Consider the following 19,496-nt stretch of genomic DNA (forward strand, 5'->3'; position numbering starts at 1 on the left):
GAGGAGGCGTCCCAGGCCAGGCGGCGATGAGTGGCCATGGGGTGACAGAGGACTGGAGACCGTCAGGCGTGGTGGAAGGGGTCTCAGCACTGCTCTGCACACCTCGACCCAACGCGGAGCAACAGGAACCCACGACGGGCGTTCAGAGCATGGGACCTACGATTCTTCCCCAGACAGAGGAGAATGAGGAGGAAGGAAGGGCAGGAAGGGGGAGTGGGTCTGAAGACGCTGCGTGGGGCCTCTCCAGCTGCTGGGGGATGGGGTGCCGAGGTAGACACAGGCACCACTGTCACCTGCAGGAGGTGAGGGTGCCAGCTGGCCGAGAGGAGAAGGGAGCACCTTTGCTTTAGGATAAACATGATGTCCAGCGGCAACTCAAACCTCAGGCACGGGACGTGTGAGAAAAGGGCAAGACAGGGGGAAACAGCCCGAGGCCAGAGGATCCAGAAGGACTGGGGAGGAGGGGCCTGAGAGGACTCCTGTCCATACTCAGCAGGGACAGCAGGCCAGAGGGACAAGGGCGTGTCTGGGAGGCAGGGATCAGAGAGGGCAGGCATCTGAAGGACAGAACCTGTCAAAATGTGAGGAAAGATCAAGGAGGGACAAAACAATTTATGAGCAAAACAAGAAACAAAGAATGTGCAAAAGCCAGCTCTAATAGTGAGAGACCACACAATTAAGACGAATGAGAATTAAGCAGTGAGGTTTTTAGCTTGAAGAATGCTGTCTGGAGACGCTGCAGACCCATCGTGAAATACAGAGCAGACTTGTTCTATGCGGCCCTAGAAAGCAGGCCTGGCTGGGTGGGACACAGGAGAAGCCAGCGTGCTTCTCACTGTGTGAGGACCTGCTGCGCCCCCCCCTCTCCCCCCGTTCGGTCTCCTCCAAGGCTTTGAACTCTGGGGGCTGGTTAGCTGTTGAATCCACGGAACCCAGCTCAGAACAAAGCAGGCACTTAGCAAGTAGCTGCTGACTGGATGAGTCTCTTCCCAGCAGGTTAAGCTGCCTGAGAAGAGGTGAGCCCAGAGGACGTGGAGAGAGGGTTCAAGCACTGGGATTATGACTGGGCTAGATGAGCTCAGGGTCTTTTGGACGCAGATATTTGGTAATTTTCATGAAAAAAGACTAAAATATAGCAAATAAAAAAACAATCTCACATAAAAGCAGGGAAGTATGAACTATGAAAACAGGTGATACAGCGTACCTTAAACCATTGGTTGGTTATGTAATTAAGCTCCCTAATTAAGCTCACTGCGTATGTATACTACAAAAGTCTCTTGTTTCTTAAAGTATGAAGTCTCAATGTGGACTTTAAGTCAAGGCAGTTTGACAAATGCTCCCCGAGCACTTGTTAGGTGCCCAGTCCAAAGCTTGGCCCCAGGCCCATCAGGAGCTGGAGTCTGGCTGGGGACACAGACAGGCCAACAAGACCCTGCCAGCCAGGCGGAAGCCCACTGTGCAGACACTGAGGGCCGAGCGCACCCAGAAGTCCCTGTGTGTCCCTGGGCGCTGAGAGCGCCAGGAGGTCTGGGTCTAACACGCCCAGCACAAAGCAGGAGCCACCAAATGGCTCACTGGTCAGCTGAACGCCAATGAGGCTGTCTGACCTCTAGCAACAGAAGCCCTGGAAGATGCCGAAGCAGTGGCTGTCTCTTTGGGGTGGCACTGGTCAGGGAAGTTTCCTAAAGGAGCTGGATTCTAAAGACTGAATAGGGTTCACCAGACGTCAAAAGTGGGGCAGAGCATTTCTGAGAGAGACAACCGCGTGTGCAAAGGCGGAGGCTGTGCTGGGAGAAGGAGAAGCAGGGACTGCCGGGGCCTAAGCATCAGCGAGCGGAAGGAGCTGTGTGACAGGATGGGAGAGGCAAGCGGTGGCTGGCTACGTTGTTACAGACCTCATGCGCCACGCTACGTGAGTTAGAAGTCAGGGGAGCAGGAGCCCATCATAATCTGAAGTTTACTAAGATTTTAAGATACAGTCAACTTAAGACCTTAGCAAGGCATAAACAAATGCAAACTGATTGGAAAAGTAACTAAGTTTGTCCCAGCAAGAGGTGAGCCTTCGACGGGCTGACAAAGTGACGTGAAATGCTGGTGCTGCGGGGAGAAGCAGCGTCAGCCTGCCCAGCCCGGCCCCCTCCCCCCCACCCCTACCTGAGCTGAGCTTTGAGCTCAGTGAACCGGGGCCGCCGGCTGGGGTCGTAGGCCCAGCACTTCGTCATGAGGCTGTAGAGGGTAGGAGGGCAGTTCGGAGGCATTGGCAGTCTTTCCCCATTCTCAATTCTTCCGATCACATCGTTGTTCTTCACTCCTTGAAAAGGCTTCACACCATGCATCAGTATCTCCCACATACACACACCTGGGAGGGGGCGGAGACACAGCAGTGAGCTCAGCAGGGACCACCTGAGAGCCGTGGGATTTGGGGCAATCAGCCAAATAAAGCAGCATTCGACGAACTGGCACAAATTAAGAACAGCAATACTCATTTGATATAATGCGAATAATATTAAATTATGAAAGGAAAAAAACAGTTTTCCTAAGGTTTCTCTAAAACTCCTGTATTAGAAGATGGCCCAGCAGCTCTGGGGACACTCCTGGTTTAGTGAACCAGTTCAAAACAAGCTGGATGAATTTTAGGTTCCCCCTTTTCAGTCCAACTTGCTTCTGACCCCAGCAGCTGACCTGTGGCCTAACAAAGAGAACCCCCCAAGGTAAGCCTTCCATGTCCGGAATGGTCCTCTAAAGAGTCCCCGCTGGAGGCGGCTGGTGCTGGCCTAGGGTGCACAGTGCACCAGCATGTTGCTTGCGTCAAATTCTCTAATTAATGCCCTTTTGTTTTCTTCGCCACGGGTTTTCTTCCTTTTAAGTCCATCTGTGAGTTCTACAATGCTTTTCCTTCTCCTGATTCTCGTGGGCAGGACCCACCTCTCCCCCATCGTGGGTGCACACCGAGAGCTGCCCTGGGACACAGGAGCTGCGGCGTCACTTCACTTGTGTGTCCTCAGCACCGAGAATGGCACTTGCCTCCAAGGAGATAGGCCTGGTCTCATAGCAACGTGAAGGAGACCCTGAAATCAGCCTTAAGTCTGATCGTTTCAAAGTAAAGAGTGCATGGCAAAAAGAACGCCTTAGTTCTGCTTTTCTCACCAGATATTATGACCTTATAGAAATATTAACACCAGGAATCATTTTTTGAGACCTTAATATATCTCTGCACTCTTCTTTGAATGTACATATGCTACCTGAATCCTCACACCTTATATTGCTTTAAATACTGTATTTTATCAAATCTAAGATGACACAGTATTATTTTATATGACGATAAGGGAGGGAATGCTGACAACTAAATGATGATACAACCCTTTGGTGCCTCTTAGAATTATTTTATTCTTACCAAAGAGCTCTTCTAACTCTTTCAGAAGAGAAAGGAACAGCAATATGAACAAAATAAAATCCTCATGAGGGCAATGCAGCCACACAAACATGTCCCCAACTAACATCAAATGTAAAATGCACTGATTTGTGACACACCCAGTTCTGGAAACATTAAAAGGAGAGAAAACATCTTTAGAATTTTACGCATCTTAGAAGCTCTGAAACCAGGAACAGACTTGAGAGGATAAGCGACCTGCTCTCCGGTCACACCCCTAACAGCTGAGGCCACGTCAGCCGGGCCCCAGAGCCTTCTCTGATCATGGTCACGCTACTTCCTGTCCTACAGAACAGTTCCTTCCTGTACCGGGTATCCATTAGGGCTCTAAATGGTTCATAAAAATCAACCGCAAGTAAAGAGAAGAAAACATAAAAGCAGGTACTTGATGTCTACAAAGTTACTTTTTTCATCTTTTGTTATCATCATGTAACATCATATATGTATTACAATTTTTTTTAATTAAAGTTTACAAAATTATTTTTATTTACATACTTACTAGTACTCGGAAGTAGTTTAAAATCCAGCAGAGAAAATACACACATAAGACTATTCACAAGATTAACGTGTGAGAGTTATGACAGAGAGAAAGGGCAGGAAGTACAGAAAGGGGAGTTTTTATACCTGGCTTCATGGAAGAGGGGACATTTCAGGTGATCTCGAAGGTCAGACAGAACTTCAGCTGGAGGAGAGGGTGTAAGGATAAGGTGTTCCAGGCAGAAAGAGTCTCACCAGGAAGGTGGGTGGGGGCGGGAGTATCGTCCATATTAAAAAGGTGAGTAACTTAAAATCTGGATGAAGGAGGTGGAGGAAGTCGTGTGGAATGGGTGGGAGCCACACTTTTACACCAGCTGTTAGGTGCTGCGATGACTCAGAGCGGGAGTATGACACTGACTGAATGGAGCCCGGGGCCGGGGGGGGGGGGGGGGGGGGGGCGGGGCGGACAGGACAGGCATCCAAGAAGTAAAAGCTACAAAAGACAAGGATCAGACTTAAGGCTTGAGACAAGTCAGAAAGGAGGTCAGGTTCCAGAATAGAGAGATGAAGTGCGATTTCAGATACTCTGGATTTGAGGGGCGATCCCAGAGCCAGATGGACAGCTTACCTATTTAAAGTCACTCACATATAAGGAATGAGTGAGGTGGCAAAGGGAGAGAGGGGAGAAACAAGGAAACAGGTGCCTCCCTGTGACGGGAGACGAGATGGCGAAGGGCAACAAAAGGGAGGAACTGGGAGGAGACTGAGAAGAGCAGAACAGCACAGAAGCCACATCGGGAAGCGGGCACACGTACGCGCTCCACCACTGTCTGCGAATGAACCAAAGAGGAAGTTTAATGAAGGAGATGTCAGGTAACGGAAGGCAAATCAACCTCCAAGTTCTAGAAAGAAATAATGCTCAGTTTGCTTTGTAGAACGTATGAAAGATGAGTGAAAAAAACACAAAACTTCAAAATACTCACCAAACATCCACACATCACTAGCTGAGGTAAAACGTCGAAAATTGATTGACTCTGGAGCCATCCATTTAATAGGCAATTTTCCTTTGGAAGCTGGAAGATTAATTTTAGAAAGTGAGTTTTCCTTGTTATCAGCTGAAGAATGTAATAGCTATAGCTAGCTGAGATTTTTAGTATCAAAATAAAAAGCTTCAGATATTTGACCCTTGGACTTTGTTTCTTTGGGAAAACTACTTTTCTTTTCCTTGATGTTCTGAGGTCATTTGGGGGGATGAGTGGTTACACTGCGGTAGGGACATGACACACTGGGGTCCTTCTCTCTGGTGAGAGGCGGGGAGCAGGGAAGTTACACACGCTTCGCAGCTTCTCAGACTGGGTCCTCATCTACAGGATGGAACCTGGCTTTAAGAGTGGCCTGCTAAGGACATACGGTCCATTCCCACTTGTGCAGTCATGTTCCGCAAAGCCACTTCAAACACAGAACCACTGCACGTAGGGAAATACATGCACATACATGCTTAGCTCACAGAGACCTTAAATCCTAAGAGCACAGGTCCTGGTAGGTTTTAGTTTCTTTAGAAAACTAGAGTGTTCAGTGACGTGCCCAAAGCCACCCCCACTAACAGGTGTCAGAAGTGGGATTTAAACCATCCAACTGGCCCAGAGCTAGAGAGCTCCTACCGTGCTGACGGCCCCTTCTGTCTCCTTCCTCCAGCGGGAGCAGACATTTTTCACTGCTCTGTGTGTGTCCTCACATGACTACAAAAGCAGCGTGAGGACTGGTCGGGGGGGCTACAAATGTTAGCCAATAGGTGAATGTGCAAACATGGAGCCCACAAATAAAGACACTGACTGTACCCTCATCAGTATGCGAAGAGTGGAGGGGGCGAGGGGATGACAAAGGACCCTTCTGAAGGAAGCCTGGAATCATCCCTCTTTGAAGGCCTAAGAACTTTCCTTTGTGCCACAGGGGAAACAGCTTAGCCCGTCACTAAACGGTCCTCCGACTGTTGGGTGACCAGATGAACCACCCAGGCAGAGTAACTCTCTGCATGGACTTCTAATTGTAAGGTAGAGACAGTCTCTTCAGATACGCTACGGGGTATGACAGGATACACGCCAAGAGCCCCGGAATTAGAGAGGAACCGTGAGCGTGAGGCATGCCAGGGAAGGCTGGGGGAGGGGAAGAAGGCCCAGCCCAAAAGGGTGGAGCAGGGGCCCTGGGCTCTGGCAGCCGCCCAGGCTTCAGACTTCCTCCTGTAAGCAGGCCGTGCCTCTGAAGACTTCCAGCAGGAGACAATTCTATTTGTTTCGCTTACTTGTTTCCATTTAACTTCCAGCACCTTCATGACCACTGAGGTCAGATCCTCTGTCTGAGTCCTCCAACTGTGCTCTGAACTGAAGCTCCCTAACCTTTAGGGCAGTTCTCCCGAAGCCTAATGAAGTCTGTGCTCACTGACCTTTCTGAGATGACAACACACACGCATGGTGTGCTGCCCGATTCCATGCTGTCTAAGTGACGACAGCCTGGGCCACCCACCCTTCCTGACTGGAGCTCTTACTGGGACTCTAGGCCCTGGACCAGTCAGGATGTGAGCTGGACATGAAACGTTTAACACAGTGGACAGCTGACTTAGTCGTTTTCAAGTTTGATGATTAAACCACCAAAAGGAATCAACAACCAGATAATCTTTTTTTCACACAACAAAGGATCACTTTTAAAACTGTTTCAGGCTGTAGTTTATAGAAAGGATGTGGAAAGAGAATAGTCATGAGCTGTAGTATAAAAAGTCAAGCAACCTGAGGCAGAAACTGGCCTTCGTAAAATGGTAGGACTCAGAATACGTACAAATAGCATGATATGAACTTATAATCCAAACCTTAGCAGAAGTACCAGGAATATGAAGTTTAATTAATTAGAACATGTGTTCAATAGTAATTTAAAGGGCCAAGTCAGTCTGATTCCAAGATTGGCAAAATCAAAGAAAAACCCGATGAGCCAGATTTCAGTTCCAAAACTAATGGATCCAAGCCTGCAGTTAGTCAACTGGAGATTTCAAAGACAAATGGCTTTCTCCAGGCCAATGCTCCCGACCCCTGCGTGAGGTGTCTAACGACGTCGACCAGGTGAAGGACGCCTGTGCTGATTCCAATTTTTGCTGTTAAAAATAAGCTGCAGCGAACATTCAAATACAGGCTTTGTGTGAACACAAGTGTTCAGTTCTCCCAGAGAAATGTTTAGAGTGTAACTGATGGGTCGTATGGTAGTTGCACGCTTAGTTTTTAAGAATCTGCAAAACTCTTGTCCGGAGTGGCTGTACCATTTTACATTCTCACAATCAATTCATGAGTAATTTAGTTTCTCTGCATGTTGGCCAGCACTTGGTGTTATAACTATTTTTTATCTTAGCCATTCTGATGGGTGTGCAATGACATGACTGAGGTTTTAGTCTGCATTTCCATGAGGGGGAATGTGCTTATTTGCCTTCTGTATACCCGCTTCAGTAAAACCTCTCTTCCTATGTTTTGCTCATCTTCTAACCATCTTGTTTCTTTCTTTTTTGACTCTTGGGTTTTAAGAGTTCTTTCTACATTCTAGTTCTTTGTTGAATAGATACATGGTTGGCAAGTATTTTCTCCCACTCTGCAGCTTGTTTTTTCATCCTTTTAACAGGGTCTTTGCAGAACAAAAATTTTTAATTTCCATGAGGTTCAATCTATCAATTTTTTCCTTTTACGAACCATGCCTTAGGTGTCAAATCTAAGGACTCTTTGCCTCGCCCTAGATCCCAAAGATTTTTTTGTTAGTCCTTCAAGTCTGAGATTGTAAGGAAGCCTAAGAGCCGTCCTGAGTGGCTGTGGAATGATGCCGAGGCCGAGGTCCGCTTTCCCTGCCTGCGGATGGCCACCGTATATTGGAAAGGCTGTGCTTCCCACATGGAGCTGGTTTTAGTCTTCTGTCAACCATCCTCTGAGCATGTTTCTTAAAAACATACCTTTGTCAGAAACAAAAATTGTTACATTTCCTCTGTCTCTCTTCTGTATCGCTGATTTCTTACCTTTGTAGTAAGTACTGTCTTCCATATACCGGGATAACCCAAAGTCTCCTAATTTCACACAATCATTTGAGGACACCAGAACATTCCGAGCAGCTATGTCCCTGGTAAGGAAGAGTTGGGGACAATAAATGTGCACAGAAACTACACACTCATCTATATCATATAAGGACATGCACTTGCTTTGAGAGACAGCTTATATACAATGCAAATGGGAGATTTATTTATATACCAAAAGAGGACACTTTCATTTTTTCCTGCAGCTGTATTCCTTTTGGTAGATATTTACTTACTAATATGATGACCAGAATTGTGAATGGTGGCAAAGTACATGAACAAATAATGAAACCTCATCACTTTCCAGACAGCCGTATTACCAACTGCATCACTGAGATGTCACACACAGCCGTGGTTTGTCACCCTGCTGTTCTGAAGAGACTGCATTAAAGAAAATGAAAGTCTCTTCTGAACACCTGTAAATTGTCTTGCCGATGCAGTCTGCATTAATGCTTGGTAACAAAACTGACACAAAACCAGGCCAACAGCCTCTAACAGCTTTCACTTGTATTCCAACTAGAGGCCCCACGTACAATGAGACATTCCAAACAATGCCCACAGCTGCCACTCGTGACACTGTGGTGTCCTGGGAAATCCCAGGACAATATCTGTTTTAGGACCATAGGTTCACTGTGCTAGTGCCACGGACAGGCTCTCAAGAGTATCCGTAGGAGTAACTGATACAGGATGTTTCAAAGTCCGTGTGAGGGACAGCGCTTTAAACGCGCATATTAGCGTGCATGGCACGTCACTCGCCTAGGGCTTGTACAGCACGACACTCCAGTGCCGTGTCCAACCGAGTCGAGGGGTCCAGAGGGCCTCAGGACACAGCGAGTACCTGTGCCCCATCCCCGTTTCTGCAGAAGGCTGCTTGGACCTCACCTGTGCACAAATCTTTTGCTCTCCAGGTACGCGAGAGCTGTGCTGAGCTGGTAGGCATACAGGATCAACGAGGCCAGGTCCAAACTGTACTTCCTGACTTGCAGAAACGACCTCAGCTTTGGGACAGAGACCAAGACAAAAGAAAAAAGAATCAGTGACGGAGAAGAGAAATTAACAGCAGAAGAGCCACATTTAATATCAATCTGCCTATCTGCAAACTCCTTTTTATCAGAATGGCTTCAACTGTCCCCTAATTAAAAAAAGCATAATGACTAAAACATACTAGCTCAGAAAACACGGTTAATCATTCTTTATTTGAAATCCTATTGTAAAATTGGAATCTTCACGACTATAGACAAATTTATAAAAAAAATACAGAAAGAGGCTTCCAGGAAATGAATAAAAGCATAGTATAAAATATTGCTAAACAATACTTAGAAAACAAAAAGATCTAGTTACCACTCAACAAGCCCAATATACTGGCAAGGTCAGCTCACCCCTCTCTAAACCTCACTGTGTCCCAGGCAGATCTGAGGTAAGGTGATGAGAGGGAGGGGAGACAAGAAAGAGGTCTCCCCCCACTCCATGGAGTTCTGGGTGCAGACAGGTAAAGGGGTCACGTGCTGGATATTTCTCCTAATGGGCTTAGCAATTCCTACTACGACTCATGATTAGTTCAACTAAATGCTAACGTAACAAAGGCAGAGGGATTTAACACTCTTAATTCTACAAAATCAGTCCATAAAGGAGAAACATTTAGCAATAGTTTTTAAGCCAGAAGAATTAGCAAATTCTTCGAAAGCAAAAGCAGAAACACAGGGTAAAAAAACACACACAAAAACTCCATTTTATCTGGAAAGGTAGAGCAGAGGAAGAAGAAATGTTGTAGAAGCCTTAAAATGCTTCATCGAGAAAACTCGGTTATTACGTGTGGGCAAAAGTGGGGAGCGTTCAGGCCGGGCCCTGTCAGCGGGAAGGAGGGCTGGCAGCGTCACGGAATGGAGGAAGGACCCAAACTACTCTTTGGTTCCTGGGGACTGGTAACCCCAATACTCATTAAAAGCAAAAGTGTGGTATCCTTTAAAAAAGGAGGAATGTGTGTAACGTTTTAGAAGGTTAAATTACTAAATTTCAGGACCAGCAAGTCAAGTGTGGGCATCTGAGAAACGGACTGTGTTTCTGCACAAGTAGGCTGGCTGCGGGCTACAGGGCAGAGCACAGACGAGACCGGTGCTGGGCCCACGCCCGCCCTGCCCGGGGCCTGTTCCGCAGGCCTGGGTGGGGCCAAGAATGTGCATTTCTGACAAGTTTCCAGGTGACGGTGATACACTGATTAAGAGTGTCTGTACTCTGGAGAAAGTCAAATAAGGAGACATGTTCACAATCGGTTACTCATGTTTTAAAAAGAAACTTATGACTAATGCCAGTCGGTCTAAAAGACTACAAAGCAAACTCTCAGAAAGATTAAGGAACTGATTCGATTTACCTAAATTTAGCTTTAATTGACCCAAACTCCATTAACACTGCTTCCTTCATCCTGAAATCACTGGGTGAGCTCTTTAGGCAACGGCACCCGAGGGAAAAAGAACCACCTGGGCATCCGCTGCTTCTAGTGCTGGTAAAACTGTTGCTTGGGAAGGGCTGCTGCTGGTACTGAGTTAGGGTTTACCTGGGAACCTAATGATGGAGACATACCCGGACTCTCTGACTCAAACCACAGGGGTATGTGTACCTCACGCACTTCCTTTCCTTAAACAAAGGACAGCAGGTAGCGAGGGCAGCTGGGTGAGTACTAGGCAGGAGGCCACGCCCTGGCAGCCCCGCCCCGCCCCGCCCCACGGCCAGGCCTGGGCAGCGGTACCTCTCCCAGCGTGCACAGCTCCATGATGATCCAGACGGGGTTCTCCGTGATGACTCCGATCAGCTTCACAATGTGAGGATGATCAAACTGACGCATGGTTACTAGGAACAACAGTCCACAGTTACTCTCTCGACAGGGTGTTAGGGGATGGCGGCTGATGCATCTGTGCTTCCTTGGCCTAGACGCTCCGTGGAAATAAATTAGTTGAGACAGAACCCCGCCAGGCCTTGTCCTATACTCAAGCCGGGGACACAGGGACAGGATAAAGGACATACTTAGATGTAACTGATGAATTGACAATACGACTTCCTCTATGACTTCCTAATTTATCAGACTGTCACGTGATAAATTTTCACGGACTTGGGGAGAAGGCAGTCAGTCATTGTATAAGTGACGAAGCACACGAGACTCGACCACACAACCCCTGTCGACCGTGTGCCTCTAACGGGCAAGCCCTGTGCCAGTCACCGGGTCTGAGCAGCGGGCAAAACAGACAAGGTCCTTGCCCCCATGGAGCTTAGCGTCTAGAGGGAGGGAGAGGCAATATGATTTTAGGCAAGGCATATGTAATTACGAATACTTAGGAAGGAAAGGACACGGCCCTGTGACAAAGCTTCTGAGGAGAGACTACTATATGGGGTCAGAGGAGAAGGGACAAGCCACATGAGAGGCAGAAGGACATCCCAGCTTGGGAGGAGGTGGGAAGGAACCCGATGGGTACAGACAGATGGACAAGATCCCGGCCGTCTGAGAGTCTGACTCAGCACAGAAGACCTCGTCAGACCTGGCTCTCCCCAGGCAGCTGCCTTACGGGAGGTTATGAACCGCGAGCCAGAGGGTGGTGAGCCTGTGGCAGGATGAGGGGACCAGTCGCGGCCCTTGCTCCCCACTAGTCTGCGCGAGCTATCGGGGCAGGGACTGTGTCCTGCTCACCTGCGAACTCCAGGGTCTGGCAGCACCTGGGCCGCCACCACTTCTGTGTCTGCCCAATTCCAGGGCCAAGATATTTAATGGTACGGGGTATTGGAGGATAAAGGGACAGTAAACCAATCTACCTTTATACCCCAAACACCATGGCTTACCTGGAAAAATGTGTAGCTATGGGCCTCTATGAATAAGGATATGAATTTGTAATTGTCTCATAAAACTCAAAACATTATTTTTCTTCTTCACTTTGGATTTCACAGAAAGTCAAATGGAGTTCCACAGAAATTTCTAGAAACTTACAGGCTTCCTGAAGGAATTTCTCTCTCACGCTGTCCGAAGTACAGTTTTTACAGGTTTTAATTGCAACTGCCAAAGCTGGATTCTCCTGTGTCAGGGAAATCACAGAATCACACACATGCAAACAGAGGGTCTGTATAAGAATCGGTGGGCACATTCATGAAAGTCTGTTGGTTCTGCAACTACATGGACTCTGGACCAGACAGGACCAGAACTGTGCAATCTTGAGAGTGAGAGGACACCTAAAATACTCTGCAGAACCCCCCAATGAGAACGGTTGTGTGTGTGAAATGTCGCAGCCTAGCCCCAGCTCCTCTGGCCCACGTTTGCGGCCTGCCATGTTGCGGGCACTGTTGTGGGTGCCGAGATACACCAGCGGACGACAGGCAGCGAGTCGGTTCTACTCCAGCGTCCAGCTTCTGCTCCAGTGCAGACAGGAAACACCAGAAACAAGTCATTCTGCAGTGGGCAGGAAGGACAAGGCGTGTGTACGAGGAGGTGCCCATCAGGAGATGGGGGCGAAGAACTGGAGGTGTGGGGGTACTGTGGAGCCAAGGCCTGGGCGGGGTGGGGTATGAGCTCAGAGGGGCCGGGCACGTGGGGCCTCCTAGGCCGCTGGGAAGACATTGACTGAGTGGGCCTGGCCGGTGGACGGTCTGGGCCGAGGCGTGTCACCGCTGACCTCCAGCTGAAGAGGAACTCTGCCGTGGTACTGAGGAAGGGCTACAGAGAGGTGACGGCTGCAGGTAGAGGCAGCTCGGACAAGTGTGGGGGCAGTGGAGGTGAGGAAGGGCTGAGAGGCTGGCCTGGGTGTGACAGAAGTCGAGTTCAGGTTTTTGGCCAGAGAAACGGGAAGACAGAAGAGGAAGATGAGATGCCCAGCTCTGGACGTGACACGCTGAGGTCACCCACGTCACACAGGTGAGGGGGCAGTAGGGTGCCATGACAGGAGTTCAGGGGGAGACTCAGGGCTGGATAAGAAATGTGAAAGTAGTCACAATATGGACGGGGTTGAAAGCCATGGGACTAGAGGAAACTGCCCCAGGAGACAGAGGTCCCAGGACAGCGTCTCCGGGCTCTACAATGAGGTCAGGGAGGAAAAAACACAAGGGGCCCTGACAGGGTGGTCCAAGAAAATGTGTTGTTCTGGGAGCCAGATAAGTCCATCTTTTCTTGAACAAGTTCAAGAGAGAGAGCTTCAGAAATACAAGGAATAAGAGGCCATGTCAAGCAAACCAAAAGAATTCCATAGATTATTCTAATCCGCAGCTTAGGTGCTGTCTTCTTACTGTATGTTGTCTTTTCAGACCATCTATGTGTCTTATGTCATGCTGACTATTTTTGTCAGGTGACTCACATTCTGTTAGAGGCAGGAGAGACGAGGAAAACCAGAGGGAAGAAGAAAGAGGGGAGAGGCAGGATGGGCAAAGGTTTAAGACAGGCTGGTAGGTGCCTCCCCGCCTGTCTCTGCAGTGGGTCCTGAGAGGGGATGAGAGCAACGGGCAGAGCCTGCAGCCCCAGGGGGAGAAGAGAGGAACCACGGGGTGCCCCTGTTTCTAGTCTTCCTCTTCCTTCCCGGGGAGGGGCCAGCTGGCGTCACCATCACACAGCTGTGAGGAGAACAGAGCCACTTGGTCCCTTGGGAGGGCTGTGTGGTCTCGCTGTCTTTAGTTTTCTCAGTAGGTCTTGAGCACGTCTGTGCTTTATGGCAATCATGCCCTGGGGCTTACAGGGTATCTCACTCTGGAGAACAGGTGGCAGGGGGACCTGGGCTGCCCACTCTGGAGGTGACGGGGCAGAGACTGAAAGGTACGTGGCTGGCAGTGACATGCCCCCTCTGTGATAGGACACTACTTCCGGAGTGACTGAGGGCAGTGTGTAACTGTGACAAACTGCAGGGGTGGCAGCAGCTGGGTGCCCCAGTGCCCATTACGCCCCAGCACGGGAGGGGCTGCTGCTCGTCCCACGACCTGGCTGTGAAATGGTGCCCCCGGTGAGTGTCCTGCGTGCTGATGAAACCTGAAAATGCCACACTTTTCTCAGAAGAGCTGTTGCTACGTAACTACGGGTAGCTGCCCACATAAGCTCTAGCCTCAGGCAGAAGAGACTGGCATCGGAGGAGACGTGGCAAGACAAGCTATTACTTGCGACCTTCTCAGTGTTTAACACCCCTGGGTTCAATCCTCAGGCCAACTCTAGTCTACGTTACCTCCTCCGGTGCCAAAGGACTCAGGTACCACCTCTGGCGGACCCCCACAGTTCTGTCTCTAGTCTCACTTCTCTTTTCAGCCCAGACTCAGAGATCCAACCTACCTAGTCCCTGTCCTGATTAGGATGTGGCAATTATTTTAAACTTGCTGTGACCAAAACAAAACTCCGGATATCCCACTGTGATAGTTAATTTTATGTGTCAACTTGACTGGGCCATGGGGTGCCCAGGTGTTTGGTCAAGCATTATTCTGGGTGTTTCTGGATGAACGTGACACGTAAGCTGAGACACTGAGTAAAGCAGATTGCTCTCCCTAATGTGGTGGGCCTTGTCTAATCAGCTGAAGGCCCAAATAATGCAAAAGGCTGACCCTCCCTGAACACCACCATCGGCTCTGTTGGTTCTCAGGCCTTCAGATTCAGACTGGAACTAACCACACCACCAGTTCTCCTGCGTGTCCAGCCTGCCAACTGCAGATCTCAGGGCTGTCAGCCTCCATAACCATGTGAGCCAATTCCTAATAAATTTCTCTTTCTATACACACACACACTCACACACACACACACACTCACACACACACCCTCACTCACACATACACTCAGTCACACACACACACACACTCACACACACTCACAGTCACACACACTCACACACACAGTCACACACACACACACTCACACACACACTCACACACACACCTTCTTAGTTGTTTCTCTGGAGAATGCTGACCAATACACCCACAATCAAACCTGTTTCTTCCTTAGTCTTCTCCTTCTCATTAAACAATCAGCAGTCATCCAGTTGCTCAAGGTAAACAACCCAGAAGCCATTTTCGATCCTCTATTTCCCTCACCTCGTACACGTCCAACAACCAGGAGCAAGGCCAATGGCGCTCGGCACGCACGAACCTAGGGCCGGCCCCGCCCTACTCCCACTACTGCTGTAAGCTCACACCCCCACCCCCACAGCCACCTACTCGAGGGCTCTGTTCCCAACAGCAACACGGCTTGTGCCCCTCTGCCACCGAATCCCCACAGGGCGTCTTAGGGCTCTGCTTCCGTCCCTCTGAAGGCTTCCACACCCATCCTACTTAGAATAAATGCCCAACCCTTCACCATGGTCCACAGAGGGACCGAATACTGGAGAAAAAGGCAGCTTGAAGGGTTTTTTTCTAAAAACCTTTAAAAGGGACAGATTCAAACATGTCTGGGTAACTCTCCAGATATATTTTAGAAATCTTCTTTAAAATACAGGCAACATTTAGGGGAGAGAGAAGTTTTTCAATGTCCAATGAAAATGCCACTCTGGTGTCTGCTCCACCTAAAAGATGTATGATTAGGTCCTGAATTAATAACAGGTAGTAGACATTAGAAAGTGTTTAACAAATAAATCTAGAGAAGAACTATTCTGGGATACCTTGAGAGAAAAACAGATTTCAAAACCAAATTTAAGGCGAGAATAACGATGATGAGAGAATGTGCCAGTGATCAGTGGATGCTCAAATAACAGAAAATAAGCCTGATAAACTTATTAATAACAGAAAAACGTGTGCTCGTGAGCCTGTAGATAAACTCCAGGTTTCCTGACTCAGACTGAAACTCAAAGCTCTGACCCCAAGGCCCCCAGCCCCACACAAGTCCCAGTGTCCGACCTGGCCTCATCTCTTCCCTGCCCACCCCACTGCCCTGCAGCCACGTGGCCTCCCTGGAGCTTCCGTGTCACACTCGGGTCTCTGGACTGGTTGCTTTTTCTGCTCAGCACACGCCTCCCCCGGGAAGCTCGTGGACCACTCCCTTCCTTGCTTCAGGTCTCTGCCCTGTGTCATCTGTCAGAGGCCTTTTTGACCACCTGATGGGACCAGTGTCCTGACCTCCTCTCGGAGCACTTACTCCCCACTCACTACTTAGTGTCTCTGTTTTTGCCAGTCCCCTGGGCCTCACACAGAATTTAGGTTCAGTGAGACCAGGGATTTTACCTATTTTGTTCATTATTATGTACCCACCACTTAGCTTATGATTAAGAATTAATTGTTGAAAGAATCATTGAATCTCAAATCCAGACACCAATGGTAGGTTCTTGCCCATGAAATCTATGCTGAGTTACATTCTGACCAAATATTAAGAATCCTTGAAAAAACGGCTGTTTGATCTTCTAGAACACTAAAGAACACAATCTGGAAAAAGGATTTTTAATAGGAGCCCAGAAAAATGAAGATTCCTTTGCATTATAAAAGTAGGTTCCCACATTAAAAACAAAAGAAACATTCACGTACAACATATATCAGGGAGATATTAAACATAAATGTGAACCCTGGTGCTCTTCTGGGGGCACCATTCATTCAATAAGTATTTAGTAAACACTGGACAATGGATATTTAAAAAACTGATCTCTTGTATTTTCACAACTAAAATGGATTGCTAATTTTAACAGTGAATGAAGTAAAGAAAAATTAAGAAAACAATCCCACTTATAATTGCATCAAAAAAATTAAAATAGCTAGGAATAAATGTAACCAAGGAGGTTACAAAATACCTGTACTCGGAAAATTGTAAGATACTGTAGAAAGGAACAGAAAATCAATCTACAGATTCACTGCAATCCCTATTAAAATACCAATGGCATTTTTTATAGAACTAGAACAAATAATCCTAAAATTTATATGAAACCACAGAAGACGGTGAATAGCCACAGCAACCTTGACAAAGAAGAACTAAATTGGAGGTATCATACTACCTGATATCAATCTGTACTACAAGGCTGTCATCATCAAAACAGCATGGTATTGGCATAAAAGACACATAAATCAATGGAACAGAATTGAGAGCCCAGAAGTAAACCAGTGCCTATGTGGTCAATTAATCTATGACAAAGGAAGCAAGAATATACAGTGGGGTAAAGACAGTCTCTTTAATAAATCGTGTTGAAACAACTGGACAGATACATGCAAAAAAATGAAACTAAACCACTTTCTTACACCATATATAAAAATAAACTCAAAATGGTATCAACATTTAAATGTAAGACCTGAAACAATAACGCTACTAGAAGAAAACATAGGCAGTAAATTCTCTGACATTGCTCTTACTAATATTTTTTTCTGACATATCTCCTAGGGCCTGGGAAACAAAAGAAAAAAATAAACAAATGGGACTACATAAACTAAAAAGTTCACAGCAAAGGAAACCATCAACAAAATGAAAAGAGAGCCTACTGAATGGGAGAAGATATTCGCCAATGATACATCTGATAAGGGGTTAATATCTAAAATATATGCGTATAAAGAACTCAAACACCAAAAACCCAAACAATCCAATTAAAAAATGGGCAGCGGACCTGAATAGACACTTCTCCAAAGAAGACACACAGATGCCCAACAGACATGTGAAAAGATACTCAATGTCACTAATCATCAGGGAAATGCAAATTGAAACCTCAATGAGATATCACCTCACACTCTTCAGAATGGCCATCATCAATAAATCAACAAACAAGTGTTGGTGAGGATGTGGAGAAAAGGGATCCCTCGTGCACTATTGATGGGATTGCAAATTGGTGCAGCCACTATGGAAAACAGTGTGGAGGGTTCTCAAAAAATTAGGAATACAACTACTATATGATCCAGCAATTCGACTTCTGGGTATTTATCTGAAGAAATCCAAAACACTGATTTGAAAAGACATCTACACCCCTATGTTTGCTGCAGCATTATTTACAATAGCCAAGATATGGAAGCAACAGAAGGATCCATCTATAGACGATTAGATAAATAAGATATGGTACATTTATACAATGGAATATTACTTGGCCATAAGAAAGAATGAACACTTGCCATTTGAGACAGTATGGATGGACCTAGAGGGTATTACGCTAAGTGAAGTAAGTCAGATAGAGAAAGACAAATACCATACGATCTCACAGTTAGAATCTAAGAACAAACTAAACAAACAAACAAACAGAAACAAATTCATAGATACAGGGAACAAACTGACGGTTGCCAGATAGGAGTTTGGGGGCTGGGTGAAAAAGGTGAAGGGATTAAGAAGTACAAATTGGTAGTTACAAAACAGTCCTGGGGATGTAAATGTAAAGTAAAGCATAGGGAATATAGTCAATAATATGCTCATAACTACGTGTAGTAGTGCCAGGTGGGTACTAGTCAGAGGGATCACTGTATAAATTATATAAATGTCTAACCATATGCTGTACACCTGAAACTGTATAATATTGAATGTCAATTGTAACTGAAAAATTAAAATTAAAAAGCAAGCAAATGAAATGAAGTCCGCCATCCCTGCATGAACCATGGTCCCGGGCTGTGCTGTGGAGACCTCAGAATGCTGGCCTATCAGAGCCTAAGAGATGGAAGAAGCCCAGAGACCAGCAGATTGAGCTGCAGTCATTCAGAGGCAAGGAACCTCACCTCCTGACGTCGGCCTCTCAGTCAGGAAGAGCCAGGGCTAAAATTTAGGTCTTCTGATTAAATTTAGATCCAGGGCTGTTTCTACTGCATTTTGTTTCGAAGAGCAGAGTTAAGAGAATTAGGAAGATAAACAATACAGATATAGTAAAAAAACAACTGGAAGAGGAGTTAATGGCTGAAAATATATCATAAATGACACAATTTTACATTAAGTACAAGGGCAAAGGCTTTTGTAACTGAACTTTCAAAAAGTGAACTTCTAATCTGTTCAGCTACCTGGTGGCAATTATCTGCTGGCGCTGACCGAAACCTTACAGCTCTTTGTTAGACAAGTAATGATCAGTACATCAGCAGTGCCTGCGTAAAGGGGTAAAAACCAGACATAAAGGTGCTGGGGAAAGACCACGTGCAGTTTCCACAGCAAAGCATCACTAAACGTCAATCATCTGTGCTCTTCCAGCTTCGTCAGCGTCATCTGCGCCTGTCATTATTCTAGTTAAAAAGTTTCTTGAGCAAGTATGTACTACTGTTTTTAAATGTCATTGAAAAATGAATGATCTAATAAAAAAGACACAATAATAAGCGTTGGTGAGGACGTGGAGAAATAAGCACTCTTATACACAGCTGCTAGGAATGTAAATGGTGCAGCTTCTCTAGAAAACGGTGTAGCACTTCATCAAAAAGTTCAACAGTTATGCTGTGACCCAGCCATTCCACTCCTAAAAATATACTCAAGAGAGCAGACAACTATGTACACAAAAAATCTGTACATGACTGCTCATAGCGGCATTATTCATAATGGCCCCAAAGTGGTACCAACCCAAACAACCATCAACTGAGGAACAGTGAATAAAAAGTGGTTGACCCACACAACAGAAAGAATAGTATTTGCCACTAAAA

The 19,496-nt window shown here is 46.8% G+C and overlaps 1 protein-coding gene across 6 annotated transcripts in view; it reads right to left on the minus strand.

Moving 5' to 3' along the window:
- The window catches only part of PTK2 (protein tyrosine kinase 2), a 123,978-nt gene that overhangs the window by 38,024 nt on the left and 66,458 nt on the right, over nt 1-19,496 (minus strand). For all 6 annotated transcript variants that reach the window (XM_033125813.1, XM_033125811.1, XM_033125810.1 and 3 more), the window contains 6 exons: nt 11,971-12,055; nt 10,744-10,844; nt 8,883-8,998; nt 7,947-8,047; nt 4,891-4,980; nt 2,155-2,359 (listed from right to left, as the gene is read on the minus strand). In XM_033125813.1, coding sequence (XP_032981704.1) covers nt 2,155-2,359; nt 4,891-4,980; nt 7,947-8,047; nt 8,883-8,998; nt 10,744-10,844; nt 11,971-12,055 — 698 coding nt within the window. The remainder of the gene's footprint in view (nt 1-2,154; nt 2,360-4,890; nt 4,981-7,946; nt 8,048-8,882; nt 8,999-10,743; nt 10,845-11,970; nt 12,056-19,496) is intronic.

The sequence above is a fragment of the Rhinolophus ferrumequinum genome, chromosome 14 (assembly GCF_004115265.2).
Source record: "Rhinolophus ferrumequinum isolate MPI-CBG mRhiFer1 chromosome 14, mRhiFer1_v1.p, whole genome shotgun sequence".
Classification (NCBI taxonomy): domain Eukaryota; kingdom Metazoa; phylum Chordata; class Mammalia; order Chiroptera; family Rhinolophidae; genus Rhinolophus; species Rhinolophus ferrumequinum.